Below are 15,635 nucleotides of genomic sequence, written 5' to 3'. Positions count from 1 at the left end.
CAAGCCAACAAGGGCTGAGGACTGAAGAACCCCTGAAACACCGAGGCATTAAAGGAGATCATGATGGAGGTCATGAGAAAATAATAAATCTGCTGGAGCATTTTTTTTATTTTTCATTTTTCTTTTTAACTTAAAGTATTTTTCTGCTTCCCTTCTTCCATAAAATGTAAATATAAATAAGGTGCAAAAAATTGGCATTAATTATCTTTGGCAATGAATGTTGTTGATGAATTACATGCAGAAAGCAAACAATACAGCAGTCAGAAGCAGTTTTTATCAAATAAAATAAAAAATATGGAAATAAAATACGGAAATGGGGCGGGTTCTTCTTTTATCACGATGTCTAATCAGTTTTTGACCTTCTGTTTGAACACGACACAACAGCTGCCCTTATATTCAGTTTGGGGACGTTACCTATACAGTAATAACCATTTGGCCACACCCCTCCAGTTTATGATCAATAAAGAGAAAATATAAGAGAGGACTGTTGCTGCCAGAGGCCTGTCGTGTGTTGGTACTCACTTTGGACTCTGGTCGTCGGGCTGACAGCTGGTCTGTTCTGCAGAGGAGGTCGTCCTCCGCTGGGCCTCGACCCACCCTCAGGGCTCTGTGGCTGGGCTGGAGCGGGCAGAGAGTCCCCTCGAGCTGGCAGCTGATCGGGCCAGGGCACAGAGGAAGAGGAAGAGGGACGACCACCTGCTGAGGACAGAGGACAAATCTGAAACTTCATCTGATGTTTTCACTTCACTTCCTGTTTTCTTCCCAGAGGTGGAAGAAGTGCTCAGCAGAAGTAATAATTACTGATGGATGACATAGATTTTTATCAAATACAAATAATCAATAATTACCTGCTTCTCACTGCTGATACCAAACAGACAACCAATAATTTCACATTTTGTATTTTAAGTTCATATAAGCTGTAATTTCTGTACAGCTGAAGGTCAGAAAGGCTCAGATGTAGCTGAGAAAAGAAATGTGCTGATATTTATCATGCATCCCTGGTAGTACTGGTATCAAACCAGACTTAACCAAACTCAATTGACAAAATCAGTCATTTTATCTCACAGAACACAGGAGTTGTTGGTCTCAATGTTTTAGTTTGTTTGTGTTATTGTGTGACTTTGATGTTTTAAAGAGTTAGTTTAAAAGTTAAATTCACACAATAACACAAACAAACTAACAGATGGAGGCAGCAGCACACCAACAACTTGTGTGTTCCCATATAACGGTGGTTTCCGGTGTCAGAAAAGTCTGTCTGACAGAAAGCTAAAGGGGTAAAAATATTCTAAATATAGTGTACACTTAAACTGATACTGACTCAAACTGATGACAAACTGATGACAAAAATCAAAGCAGTGCTTCTCTCTCAGAGTCTCTGTTACCTTGACTCCCGGTGGATGGAGGCTGTGGTCTTGGTTGTGAAGGAACAAGGTCAGGTCGGCTCTGCAGGGTCCCTGGCCTGCCTGGAGTCTGGGATCCGTCCTGGGTGTGTGTGGTGATGCCGGGCTGAACGGGTCTGGAGGAGGGAGAGTCGACCGGGCGGGCCGGAGGCTGAGGCTGGGGTCGAGTCTGAGGAGGAGGCTGAGGCTGGGGTCGAGTCTGAGGAGGAGGCTGGGGCTGGGGTCGAGTCTGAGGGGGAGGCTGGGGCTGGGGTCGAGGCTGAGGGGGAGGCTGGGGCTGGGGTCGGGGTTGAGGCGGGGGTGGAAGCTGAGGTCGGGGTGGAGTCTGGGGTGGACTGGGTCTGGTCTGGGAGCTGCTGGCACCAGCTGATCCTGAGCTGGATCCAGAGCTCAGTGAAGGGCTCGCTCCAGAGGAAGGCGGTCTCTGCTCAGGCCTGGTGGCTCCACCAGTACTGGACCCAGAACCAGGACCTGAAGGGGGGGCGGAGGACAAATACATGGAAGAATTTTTTGTGCTCAGTTTGCAACAACATCTGTTCCAGCTTCCTCTCAAATAAAAACCCTCTCCTGACTCGGGCATCCCTATAGCTCAGTTGGTAGAGAACCATGTATTGAGGCTGTCAGTCCTCTGCAGTGGCTGCTGGTTCGATTCCCGCCTGTGGCCCATTTGCTGCGTGTCATCCCCTCTCTCTCTCTCGGCTCCCTTTCCTGTCGTTTCTTCAGCTGTGAACCGCAGTTAAGGCAAAAAAAACCCAAATAATCAAAAAAAAACCCACCTTCTCCTGACTAAACTTGAGAGGCTGCACAGCTGAAGATTCAAATCCATCTGGGCGAAGACGTGTCCACACAAGTTAAAAATGTCTCTACACACATTTTATCACTTACATTTAAAATGTAGAAATGGTAAAATGCATCTGTCTTCAGTCTGATATGATCAGCAGCTTATTTTTACTTTGTCTCTTTGTATCCCTTTGTTTTTTCTATCAGTACCCATGAACTTCAGCTGCTGTTGTCACAGTGATAAGAAAATAAAATGTTTTATTTTTGACAGAGGTCTTCCCCAGGACGACTCCAGGATGAAAGTGATTTTTGTGTTTGTATGTAAAACTAACTGGTTGATTTTGTGATGTTTTGGTTCGGAAGTTAAAATCGACGAGTGTTAAACTCTGTTTCTTTCCTGATAATGCTACAACATGAACAAGAAATCTGTTGAAATCAGTAGGAGGAGAGCTAGTTAGCTGTTAGCTGTCAGCATCCAGTGGGCGGCAGAGTCCTGGAGTGTGTTTTGCTATCAGATAACGGAGCTAATAGAGTTTACAGCTAACAGAGCTAATGGCTGACAGAGCTGAAAGGTCTGCAGCTAATGGAGGTATCCATGTTGAAACTGCCGAGAGGAGAGCTAGTTAGCCGTTAACTGTTAGCATCTGGTTTGCAGCAGAGTCCTACGGTGTGTTTTACTGACAGAGCTAATAAGATATCTTACAGCTAACAGAGCTGTGGCTCATTATATTTTGTTGTGTTGTTTTTCCTTTTTCCGGTTCTGAAGATCACCTGCCAGAACTTCCTGTGATTGGTCCCAAAATCCAGACCATCTAAAGAAAAATGTTTTCACAATAGAAATTAATTGAACCATGGTTCAACTTGATCCAGACTGCGACTGCCCCTTTAGATTGGACCAAGGTTCCTCTATCTGGTCTGGACCATGTCATCATCTGAAATTTTGGTTCAGATCAAATCGAAGGGTCCAAACGTTCAGCTCAGACAAAGAAGATGTGAGTGGTGGTCAGATGGACCAACCGACACTGCTCTCCTCACAGAACCACCATAAAATATCAAAACATCACAAAATTTGTGATTTGACCAAATCGCATACAGGTGGTGCTGAGCCATGAGCAGACAGCTAAAAGTATGTTCAAGTTTGATCTACATGAGGTACCCTGGTTATCCTGCCTGCTGTGGGACACCACTGGAGCTCCTCGGCCCCCCAGCTGCTCGTTGACTCTCTGGTTGAACTGCAGGGCTGAAGCTGAGTAATGATAACCAGGACCGGCTGGACAGATCTCCTTAAAGGCCACTGGAGGAGGAGACAGAGAGAAGATAATAATCTGAACAGTTTTCATCTGGAACAAAGACCCAGAAGCAGAGTTCACATGTCCTGATAAGATTTAAAGAAAATCTGAAAAGATGTTAAGATATTTCACAAAATAAGTTTTGACCGGCTGAGGTACAAACAGGGAAGTCACCAAAGAATTTAGGATTCATCCTCTGAGGACCATGAACATCTGTACCAAATTTCAAGGCAGTTCATCCAACAGGTGATTAGATATCGCATACAAGGTGTTTTTATGGTTCTAGTTTATGGTTTTGGTTACTTTTTTGTTGAGTACACTGAGATGGACTTGTGTGTCCAATTTCAAGTCAGTTGGACTTCCTGTGTGAGGCGCATGGCCATTTCAAAATTCACGTTTGGGAGTTAATTACAGCACCACCGTCAGGCTGACTGGGCTCGTGTTTCTTTGGAAGCACATGCACATCATTTACCGTTATTGGGCCAAACTTCATGATTCTAGTTTCTGGATTTTAACCGTTGCAAAATCCACTGAAAATCAACTTCAGATGTTTGACATACTCTTGCTTTTCTGAAAATAAAATCACCTGTAGTCCCTTAAATGAACTGTTAGGTGTCTGTCTGCTTAGTGACCACATTGGAAAATGGCGTCATGTTATTAGCTGGCCGGTATGTAAACGGTTATCTTGTCAGCCTGAGTAGCTCACCAACTAACTAACTAGCTGTCAGTCTCCTGGTGACCAACCTGAACCAAAGTAGGGACACCTCTGGCAGTCGGGGCCCCAGGCTTTACCAACGCGGCTGCAGCAGCAGATCTGCTTGGTGATGTTCCTGAGGATGGGCAGGGAGCAGGAGGACGGACCCTGACCCGAACCCAGGACCCGGTAACACTGACCCTTCTCTTCTGATATCACACTCTGGGCTGAGGAGGACAGACACACACAGGAGGACAGGGACGAGTTAGAGAGATGTACCGCAGCTCAAATCCAAACAGACGTGGGGACAAGGACGAGCAGCAGAGGCCTGCATGCAGAATCAGTAACATGCTGTCCCCCACCCCTGCACGGTCCATTCAGGCTCAGACCAACATTCAGCCTCGACAGAGACTTAAATCAAGCAAGCTCTGACACCACAGCCCCCGACTCTGATTGGACACGAGTAGCAGCAGCAATGAAGCAAGAACAGGAACACAGAGCTCGTCCAGGAAGCTTCTTTAGAACAGTTAAATAAAAGGTGCGATGTGCAGCATTCTGTGTTTATAACATTCACGCTTCCCATCAGTAAGAGTGCCGTCAAGACGGATCAGAACCTGCATTACACATTATGGGCTGTATTTAGACAACCTTAAGTGCAGGGTCTAAAGAACATGGCGCAGGTGCTTTTAGGGTGTGTCCAACTCCAGTTTGTCTGGTTAAACAGAGCATAAACAAAAGGGACTTTATTTGTTCTCTTCTTCAATCCCTTTAGAACCCATTTGGCAAGTTGGAGAACTGGACAGAGCTGAAAGGACCCACTGGTAGTCATGTGCTTAAAGTTAAAAGCAAAATTAACATTCTGATTAATAACGGATGCTTTGCAGGTTGGTGAAATAGGATGAAGTGTCTCACACAGCAACATGACTGCAGTGACATTACTGCACGCATAAAAACATCTCTGCAGTCATTAAAGGAAACAGCCAGACATCAACACAACAAGCAGTAAAGAAATCACCTGGAAAGCTTGACATCATTTCAAAGATGATTTAATGATCAGAGGGGCTGCTGTCATTCTTTTGAAACGTTTCCATGTGAGCAGTAACGTCACTGCAGAAAATATCATTAATATTTAAGCAACAAAACTAAAAACTGTAGTTATAAACTTGACAGGTCAGAGGAAACTCTGCAGAGGAAATAATGTTTAAGAAGCTCTGATGGAAATCAGGATTTATACGCTTCTTTACTCCAAATGATTTCACTGCAGGAACTTCGCCCGTGTGTGAAGAATACAGAGCATTTATTAACATCAGATCCTGAGTGATCACAGCTGCTGTACCTCGTGCATAAATGCACACAGCGTCTCTCTTCAGTCTTCACCAACCTGCAGCTCATCCTCCATTAATCATAATTGCACGTTGTGAATCCGTCTATGAAGATGCATCTTATTATCTGAATGATGCATCTTTTAAGCAGGAAAATACCACACCACTGACTTTAGACCAGATTTTTGATGGTCAAGGGATCGATGGCTTTCTGCTGCCTCAAGATAGGAATGCTCTAACAATGCACCAGAGCACGTCATATTAGGACCAACACATCCATGGGTGCAAAGATGGGCACAAGTACTTACACAGCGTGACACTGCATGTGTGTTGCTTTGTGCTGTGCATAAAAGAAGGACTTCATGGATAAAAATATGCTGTCAGGGGATGGTTGAATCTCAAAAATCAGTTTACCAACAGATTCAACAGTAAACTCTGTAAATGGCCCCAGTGTGAGTGCAGGATGAGTTTTTAACAAATCCGAAATACCAAAATGACTTTTTTGTCATTGTCAGACTAGATGCTGCCACAAAGGTGACGTATAGAGCAACACGTGTGATAAAACACCACAACATCCACTGTGACTTAATGGAAACTTTAAGTTACTCTTTCATGACAGTCTCTTAATCAATCAATTAATATTCATTTACCAACAATAAAGACAGACAGAGCATCAGACAGACAGTTACATCTTCATCGAGAAGACAAGAAACACAACTGAGAGCAGACACACAGCAAAGACAGACAGATGGACGGACGGATGGAGCGACCGTGTCTCCAAGAAATTACAATAAATACGACAAACCTGCATCAGAAAACATTTATCAACACAAAAAACTTTCTTAATTTATTCAGAATTTCCCAGAAAGCTTCCTGGCCAGAAGTAATTTGGTACCAATCATCAAAAAAATGTTACACGTACAATTTAATTCTAATTAACTGCAGAAGTCACTAACGAGTGATTCAGTGAGAGAACAGGAGCTCAGCTGAACATGACAGCATATAACATTTCCAACAATAATGGATCAATGAACCTGGTATAGTTGTGATCACTCACAGTCCGAGTTCAGAGAGATCAGGCACTGTAAAAACAAAAAAGTTGAGAAAAACAAAACTATTGAGGCAACTTAGATTTTTGAAATTTTGTTGATATATAATTTAAATAAGATTCACAGCTCCCTGTGAACAATTTTTAAAATACTAATGAATAAATATTTTTTTTTACTTTTTGAGTTTCGTAAAAGAAAAAGTTTATCAAAAGAAAAAAGTAAATTAACTCAACTCAAATAAAGATTATAGATTGGCAAAACTTTTTTGGTTTACTTCAAAACTTCAGAGTTAAAAATCTTCTGCAGAAAGTTTAACTATGACAAAAACGTACGTGTTTTAACATATTTAGTTAGATTTTATTGGGAGAAAAGGGTAAACTGTAATTTCTAGGAGGCAAAATACACACATTAACACACACACTAACACACACATTAATACATACATTAATACACACCCCTCCGTGAGCATTTCCAGCCAGTTTGGAAGCAACAGAGAGACGAGACGATGTCAAGATTAATGAATCAGCTTTGATTAGAGCATTGTCATTGGTTACCAGGCGGACCAGCATCCCTCCTCCTCCTCCTCCTTCTCCTCCTCCTTCTCCTCCTCCTCCTCCTCCTCCTCAGTGAATGCCGGTCAGAATAAGCAGAACACCGGTCAGGCTTCACAGAACCATCTGAGCACCAAACGTCTTCTGACCTCTGACAGAACAAAGAACCCACTGACTGTGGACGGAACAACGAGACGCACTGACATTCTAACAAAGACGTCCATTCACCTTCAGGAGGACAAAAAGTTTCATGAACTCTGCTGACTGGAATATTAAAGGAACACGCCGCTTATTTTACACGTCAGTATCAGACCCACAGAGGAGAGCTCAGATGGATTCAGGAAGTCCTGACCTGAAGTCTGCCTTATTCCTCATCTCATTCCCAAGCCGAGTGTGTGTGTGTGTGTGTGTGTGTGTGTGTGTGTTACTTACAGATGCAGATTCCATGTGTGGCGTCGAGGATGAACCCCACCCTACACACACAGCTATAGCTCCCCCTGGTGTTCACACAGAGCCCGTTCTCACACAGCCCCGGCTGGAGGCACTCATTCACATCTACACACACACACACACACACACACACACACACGTTAACACACACACACGTTAGCACACATGCATCTGGCCCTTGGTTAATCCTCCTCCTCCTCTTCTTCTCTGACAGCTGTGATGAGTGTTTGTTTCTGTCTGAGTCTCGTTCGTTCAGACAGTCAGTGTTGGTTTTCCGTCTTGCTCCTTATGTGCAGAGATTTCTCTGAATCTTTTCATGATTATAATTTCATGATTATGGATTGTAGATGGTTAAATCTATAAATTCCTGCAGTTTTGTGTTGACAAACGTTCTTAAACTGTTCTTCACAAAGTGTTGATCCTCACCCCATCCATGCTTGTGACCGACTGAACCTCGAGCTGAACGAGTCTGAAAAACTTTTACTGTGATACTCTGATTGATATTGATATGATGATTGATATTAGAGAAAATGATAATTACACACACCATTAGTCTCATGTTCATTGAAAAACAGAAAAAACACAAAAACTAAAAATGATTATGATGTGATTTTTGCAGAGGTCTGAAGCAAACAAAGATGTTTTCTTAAAAGAAACAAAAAACAATAAAATAGATCATTTTGAACATTATTATTTTTTGTCTTTGTCCTCGATTAAACTGAATATGTGAATAAGTGCATTCTGTTTTAGTCAGCAGTGAAAAATCTGAAAATCTGTAGTCAAGTACTGTTACGTCACTAAAATATTATTCAATTACAAGTACAAGTACTGCTGTTAGAAAAATACTTCAGTAAAAGTACAAAATATTTAGTAGTAGTAGTATAAAAACTACTCAGAGTATTAGTTACTTTTAACTGTTGATGTCACAGTCTAGTGTTGTAAACTTTGTGTGTTTTCTGAACCAACAGCTGAAAACACAAACAATCATAATTCACTTAATGAGCTGCAGTTACAGCCATGATCGTAAAAGTACAAGTACAAGCTACTTAATTACAGGAATTTGAGTATTTGTAATTAGTTTTGTTGTCGGAGTTTGTGTTTGCAGTTTCTGTGTGCCTGTTTGTGTCAAACTCACCGACACACTGTGTCCCATTGGCTCGCTCAAAACCAGCAGGACAGCTACTGTTGCTCTGACCTGATGGTGATCAGTGATAGATTATTGATTAATAATGGTCACAGAGAGAGAGAGAGAGAGAGAGAGAGAGAGAGAGAGAGAGAGAGAGAGAGAGAGAGAGAGAAAATAAATCACAGTAAAATCTCTCACTCTGAAACTTTTAGTTACTCATCTAAAAAAAAAAAAAGACTCAAAGAGCAGAAGAGAAATACCAGACATGGTGTGTGTGTGTGTGTGTGTTGTTTTCCATCTTCTTTTACTCACTCTCTCTCTCTCTGAGGTTTTTAAAGGTGTATTACGTCATTCTTTCTGAATTGACAGACTGATGTGAAGTTGGATGCCAGCGAGTGAGCTAACACAACTTCCTGTGTGTCTGTACACACACACCAAACTTTGAGGTGTGTGTTCAGATGTCTGATGTGTGTGCATGTGCATGTGCGTGTGTGTGTGTGTTAAAGGCCTACAGTCCCACAGAGCAGCATTCCATTACTGTTAGTCAGCTCTGCAAGAACATGGAGGACGCATCGTTACTGACTGTGTGTGTGTGTGTGTGTGTGTGTGTGTGTGTGTGTGTGTGTGTGGGTGTGTGTGTGTGTGTGTGTGTGTGTGTGTGTGTGTGTGTGTGTGTGTGTGTGTGTGATAATGTCAGATAGTTACATAAGCAGCTCCTGGTGGAAGATTTCCAAAATATTTCAGTCATAAAGTATCAGACCTTCACACTGAGAGAGAGAGAGACAGAGAGAGAAATATTTCTCTGTGTGTGTGTGTGTGTGTGTGTGTGTGTGTGTGAGTTGGAGGTTGGCAGCACTCTGTTATTTCTGGTCAAATCTCTCATATCACCGGAGTATTTTTGGAAAACGGTGTCAGAACTTCCACACTTTGAATAAACGCAGGACAGAAGTGAGATATTTGTTTATCGAGGAACAAACTAACTTTGTTTCTTACTGTAAAAATACTCTGTAAAAACTAAAGGTCCTGCATTCCTAACTTGTTTTGTTTTGTTAAGATAATCTACTTTTCTTCTTTAAATAAACTTGAACCTTCGAGAATTTAGAAACCTCCCAAAACTCCCAAAAATTGTATTTCAAGTTTGGGAAACACTGGTGTAACACACTGATTCCCAACCTGGGATCTGGGCCTCCTTAAGAGGACGCCAGAAATCACAGGAGACAAATTAAAGGAAAACGCCACAAAGTTTCATGTTTCTAAATGTGTCTTAAATGTGTCACCTTTTTATTTTTTTCTTGTCTTTTCTTTTAAGTTTAATTTTAAATGTTTTTTATCCACCGAACAGATCCACCAGATGAAACATGTCAAATGAGACGCAATTAATGCTGTTTCTAGACTACTGATTAAATATCAATTAATACATGTTAAATTCTTAATGTATTAATTATTAATCATTAACTTTCTGTACAATCTGACTCAGCAAATATTTGACTTATTTTATTAATTTATCTAAAAAGTGCACTTAACTAATTCTATTATTTTTGATCAGAATGAGTGTAAATAAGAAAAACTGTTCAGCTGATACTCAAACAGAAACATTGGTCTAATTATTACTGATTTATATCGTGTGTGTTCACGATAAGCAAAGTGTCGTCTCAGTCAGGATGCACAGAGGGACGCTTGTTAATAAAACACCTGGCTGTAATCAGGTTCAGGTTGGTTTTGGACGGAATTTTGTCAGGCCTCGGTGTCACTGGCCTCGGCTCAATCAAAGCTAACAAAGCAGTTTAGTGTTTGTTAGCTTTAACGTTAGCTCAGCGCTGGCTGATGACTCAACAGGGACGAGAAATCCTCTCTGTTGCTGGTTGTTACCAAGGGGAAGACTATTTCCTGGAGAAGTAAACTAGGTTTCATGTCATACGAGTTCTAATGACATGACTGATTGTTTACCAGTTATTAGTCAGACCTCGTATGTTTCCATGGAAACAGAGAAAACCTTAACAAAGATCCACCCAAAATGCAACATGCGACGTTTTGATTTTGTTGGCATCTTGTTGTATAATCACACTATTATATCGAGTGTGTGAGTGTGTGTGTGTGTGTGTGTGTGTGTGTGTACCTGTGTTATCAGGACAGAGGACACACTCAGCGATCCCCCAGGCCTTCCCGATCCCTCTGCAGCACATTTCCCTGCTCCTCAGACCAGGCAGAGGAGAGCTGCACTGCACACACACACGCACGCACGCACACACGCACGCGCACACACACACACACACACACACACACACACACACACACACACACACACACACACACACACACACACGTTAATATACTTTATACCAGTCACATCAAACACTGGGTCGGGACCCCTCAGGTGGGTCACAGGAGATTTTATTTGGGCCAAATTAATAAAAGACTGAGAGAGAACTTTTGCAGATTAAAGATTTATAAAATATTTAAACTGTGTGTGTTGTTTTACTGATGAGAGGAACAAACCAGAGTCTGTTAATTTCTCCTAAATTAGCTTGTTTTGTCTCATTTATGAATTAGGCTAAAATGTCCTCGACTGATAAGAGGAAATAAAAACAATAATGCATTTATTTCTCATTTCTAAAGTAAATAATGTGTACATGTTTTCAATAACACATGTAAAGATAATAATACCGTGATATGGTCAGGCAAAAATGAACTCTTCTAAAGATTTATTAACAGGTCTGATGTGAATCAGGTCATGATGGTTTGGTCATATTTACAAAGAGCATCCCCAGAAAAAAGTTTGTTGAACACTGCTGTATACTATAGAGGTTCATACAAAGAACAGAAAAATATGAATAAGAACAAAATTGCATTTTGGTTGCAGTTATATTCTAATATTAATTATTATTAGTAATGTTAGCTAGGAAGTGGCTGTATGCTAACATTAGCTTTTGTCTAATGGTAGCTAACGGGCTATTAAATATGTTGTTTAATTATGAAATGTGGCCTCACAGAGAGTGACAATCCAAATTTTTGGTGCAGCTGAGTGCTGCAGGAACATTTGGTTAGAAGCAGTAAAGTGTTTCACTGACATGTGACTGACAGACTGACGGCTCAGAAGTTGTGCAGTTTGTTGATGCAGTTTGAAGAGTTGGACCGCGTAACAGCAGCTACTGCAGCACAAACTAAATCTGCATTTTATTATCAGCATGAAATATGGCCGAGGAGGGATTTCAGAGAGCAGAGAAGTGTGAACATGCTGAACGTCTGCAGCCAGAGAGCTAATGTGAACCAGAGAAGAAGCCCATGAGTCTGTAGTCACAACTTACTACAGGATCATAAACAATAAATCACTGATTTACTTCACCATAAAAGGCGAATGCAGCGATGTAATAAATAAAATAATTTTACAAAGAACACATGCTGCTCGTGAAGAACACGCCAGCGAACTGGCTGTCATCAAACAACAGGAGACGAGTTCAGTTTGATTTAAGTTGAGCGTAAATGTAAATTCTTTCCACAATCTAAAGAGAAACTACAGCTGTCCATGAAAGCTGCTCTGGACTTTTATGTTCCTCACAGGATCAATCACACTGATTGGAATGGCTCCATCATCTGTCCTCACAGCGCCACCATCAGGTCAAAATTTACACCTTCAGCTCCATTAATGGAAAGACTCCAACTATAGTTAAAAACTTTTTCTTCTTTGTGATCCATTAAGGTCCAGTGTGTCAGATTTACAGTTTATCGACAGAATATGGCAGAAAAGAAAAATAACATTCATGTTTTCATCAGTGTATCATCAGCTGAAAATAAAAATCTGTGAATCAGCCCTTTATATCTACAGAGGGAGCGGATCCTCTTCCATGAAGGACAACATGTTACAGCCCCGGACAAGGGAAGTAACTAAGTACTAATACTTCATTACTGTACTTAAGTACTCGTTTAGTTGTTTTTGAGTACCTGTACTTTACTTGAGTATTTATTTTTCATCTGAACACAAATATCTGAATTTTCTCCTCCTCACATTTTCTAAGCAGACTTTAGTTTTAATGACTCTGAGGTGAATTATTGATTATTGTTATTTTGCATCATTGTGCGCCGCCTTCCAACATCAAGACTGATTTCAACCTAAACGGACGAAACAATAAGACATAGAAAAGACGATTCACTGGAGGATCCATCAGAGGACACATAGGACAGACAGGACGAGATGAAAAAGACGTAACAAGACAAAAAATGACATAAGGCGAAAAACAACATAACAAGACTCAACAAGACAAAAAAGTTCAAAACAGACATTACAAGATGAAAAAAACTGAACAAAATTTTAGCTTCAGTGAGGTTCAGTTGTCTTTGTACGGAAAGAGTCAGTAGAAATGTCCTTCAGAGGACGACTTTACTTTTACTCTTTGAGGACATTTCTGAGCTTGAACTTTTTCATTTTTACTGCAGTAAACATGTTGAATCAGTACTTCAAACCTTTTTTTAAACAAGTATCTGTAATTCTACTGCAGTAAAGAATGTGAGGACTCTTCCCACCTCTGCTGGCTCTTGATACAGATTTTGAGTAGACTAGATGTCACTAAATCCTCCACACTGGTCCTTTAACAGAGAACAGGTGTTGGTCCTCCCGCTCCCTCTCACCTGTCCGTCCTTGACCTCTCTGAAGCAGTATTTGAACCCGGACTGCTGGTTGTATGTGCTGTCCCCCCTCAGCGTCTGGGCCTGGATCCCCCCGCCTCCTGGAGCTGGAGCGCCCGCCGACCCCGAGGACGAAGAGGAGGAGGAGGAGAGAGTCCGCAGGGTGGGACTGAATCCAGACACCTGGAACGAAGAAGAAGAAGAGACAAACTGCTCAGAACAAAGAAACATCCAGCTGTAAATCCATCAGACTAAAACACTTTGATAGTTTCTGTTACCTTCAGCACCTGGTGGACCTTCACGCTGGCCTCTGGGGGGTGCTGCACTCTGACCTTCACCATGGAGGAGCCAGGGGCTGCACACGCACACACACACCGCACACACACACACGCCTTTATTTGAATCAGGCTTGTATTGGAGGCAGGCCTTTATTTCTAACCCCCTTTGTAAAAGCTGATGTGTATAATTGGGCTTATAGATCTGTTGATGTTTGACCTCTTTAAGTTGCTGCATTTTGCTGTTAATATAAAATCAGCATTTCCTTTCATATTAAAAGCCTTCTAGCTTTGGAAGAAAATTCTTTATTTCTTAACAAGGCTTTTATTGTGAAACGTTTGCAGGAACATGTAGGAACTCAATGACTTGCAAAATTCTCACACGATGCTCCAAAAGTAGCTGTTGCCATCTTGTGGCGCTTGTATGTTTCTAGAGAATACAGTTTGGCTAAAACATTAACACATAAACACTAATTAATTAAATTAATTCTTAATTAATTAATTAATTAATTAATTTCCAAACACTCACAGGGGCATTTGTTACCTATGTGTGTCAAAGGTCAAAGGTCGAACTCACCTCCAGCCCTTGCCGTCTCCTGGCTGTGTCCCAGCGGCAGCAGGAACTCAGACTGGGTCAGCTCCTGATTGGCTGCCATGGAGAGCAGCGCAGGCTTCACAATCTCATTGGTGGAGGAGGCTGGGGCGGCTGCAGCGACAGCGGTGGTGGTGGCGGTGACGGGGATCTGGCAGAACTTCCCGGTGAAGTTTGGCGGGCAGAGACAGCGATCCTTCTGCAGACAGACACCTCCGTTCTTACAGAGCAGAGGACAGAGGACTGCAGGAGGAACGACAGACACCGCGTCAGCCCTGATCGTTTAAAAATATATTTAACAAATATATAAAAATATATACATTCATGTGTAAAAGCTCGAAATCAAAGTTATTTATTTATTTATTTTTATTAAATGTTGACATCAGCTCCAGATGAAAAATTTGATGGAGAAACAAAAAAGGACTTGATTGTCTATATTCAGATTGTTGATATTTTGGATTTTACAGCACAAACAAATGTCTGTTTATGTACATATTCTATTTTCTGTATATATTCTATATGAAGACTTTCAGCCAATATATGGACATCTGAGTCAGCAGCTCCAAAAATCCAGTATCATTCAGGCCCTGCTGCTAACGTTTATTATGCACAGTGAAATGTTAACACACAACAAGAGTTTACAGATACACACACACAGGTCTGAGGCCAACACTAACACACATCCATCATGTTTACTGCCGGCCTGGAAACACTCTGTCAGTTTCACAACACTCTCTACTATTTACACAAATGCATCCTGGGAAGTGGTGGGCGTGGCCGTTCTGTTGCTGAGAGACCACCGGGTCACGTATGAGGTCATGTGATGTGTGGATAACACACAAAGCTGCTGCTGCCCTGATGGGACGGAGGTGAGAGTGGACCGGGCGCCAACAGAACCAGTCAGCCACTTCCTACTTCCTGTTTGAGCGCCTGCGACCGGACGCTGCTGCATTGTTACCCAGAGTTCAGCTGGTGTCGAAGCTGTTGCCAACGAGTACATAATACCCAGAAGTCTGTGCAGCAGGAAGGAAACCTGCAGCGTTAATGCCAGCTTCTTCTGACCCTGTGATCTGTATCAGCAGCTCAAAACATGAAGCTTCACTCATAGAACACGTTTACTTCTCTTCTTTAATGTGTGTTTAATGTCAGGATGGCATTTCTCTTCAACACTGCTCTCCACCAACAAGGATTCACTTCTACTTCTAAACTTTACAAACTGAGTCTAAAAACACAAAGTATTAAAGGTGTACATGTTTGCAACAACATGCATCAAGATTAGGGCTGCAAATAATTTATTGCCGTTGATCTGTCCTTTATATTCACAATTTATCAATCAGTTTTTGGTGAAAATTGTGAAAAACATCCTGTCACAATCTTGTCAATTAAAAAATAGATCCAAACATGTGAAAACAAGTGGACCTATTTTTCAACTAGTGATCAATCTGGCAATAATTTTTCCAATAATCAATTAGTTGTTTGGTTCATGA

The 15,635-nt window shown here is 41.6% G+C and overlaps 1 protein-coding gene across 1 annotated transcript in view; it reads right to left on the bottom strand.

Annotated features, from left to right (window-relative positions):
* ltbp4 (latent transforming growth factor beta binding protein 4) overlaps positions 1-15,635 on the bottom strand; it is a 68,101-nt gene that overhangs the window by 21,070 nt on the left and 31,396 nt on the right. Inside the window, exons 6-15 of the mRNA XM_084717717.1 lie at positions 14,134-14,391; positions 13,560-13,636; positions 13,285-13,464; positions 10,778-10,880; positions 8,671-8,730; positions 7,518-7,640; positions 4,214-4,390; positions 3,337-3,474; positions 1,383-1,871; positions 523-699 (exon numbers count right to left, since the gene is read on the bottom strand). Coding sequence (XP_084573843.1) covers positions 523-699; positions 1,383-1,871; positions 3,337-3,474; positions 4,214-4,390; positions 7,518-7,640; positions 8,671-8,730; positions 10,778-10,880; positions 13,285-13,464; positions 13,560-13,636; positions 14,134-14,391 — 1,782 coding nt within the window. The remainder of the gene's footprint in view (positions 1-522; positions 700-1,382; positions 1,872-3,336; positions 3,475-4,213; positions 4,391-7,517; positions 7,641-8,670; positions 8,731-10,777; positions 10,881-13,284; positions 13,465-13,559; positions 13,637-14,133; positions 14,392-15,635) is intronic.

Source organism: Lutjanus erythropterus, chromosome 4, assembly GCF_056507025.1.
Source record: "Lutjanus erythropterus isolate fLutEry1 chromosome 4, fLutEry1.hap2, whole genome shotgun sequence".
NCBI lineage: Eukaryota > Metazoa > Chordata > Actinopteri > Lutjaniformes > Lutjanidae > Lutjanus > Lutjanus erythropterus.
The sequence above is the reverse complement of the archived record's forward strand: the minus strand, read 5'-3'. Positions and strand labels throughout refer to the sequence as shown.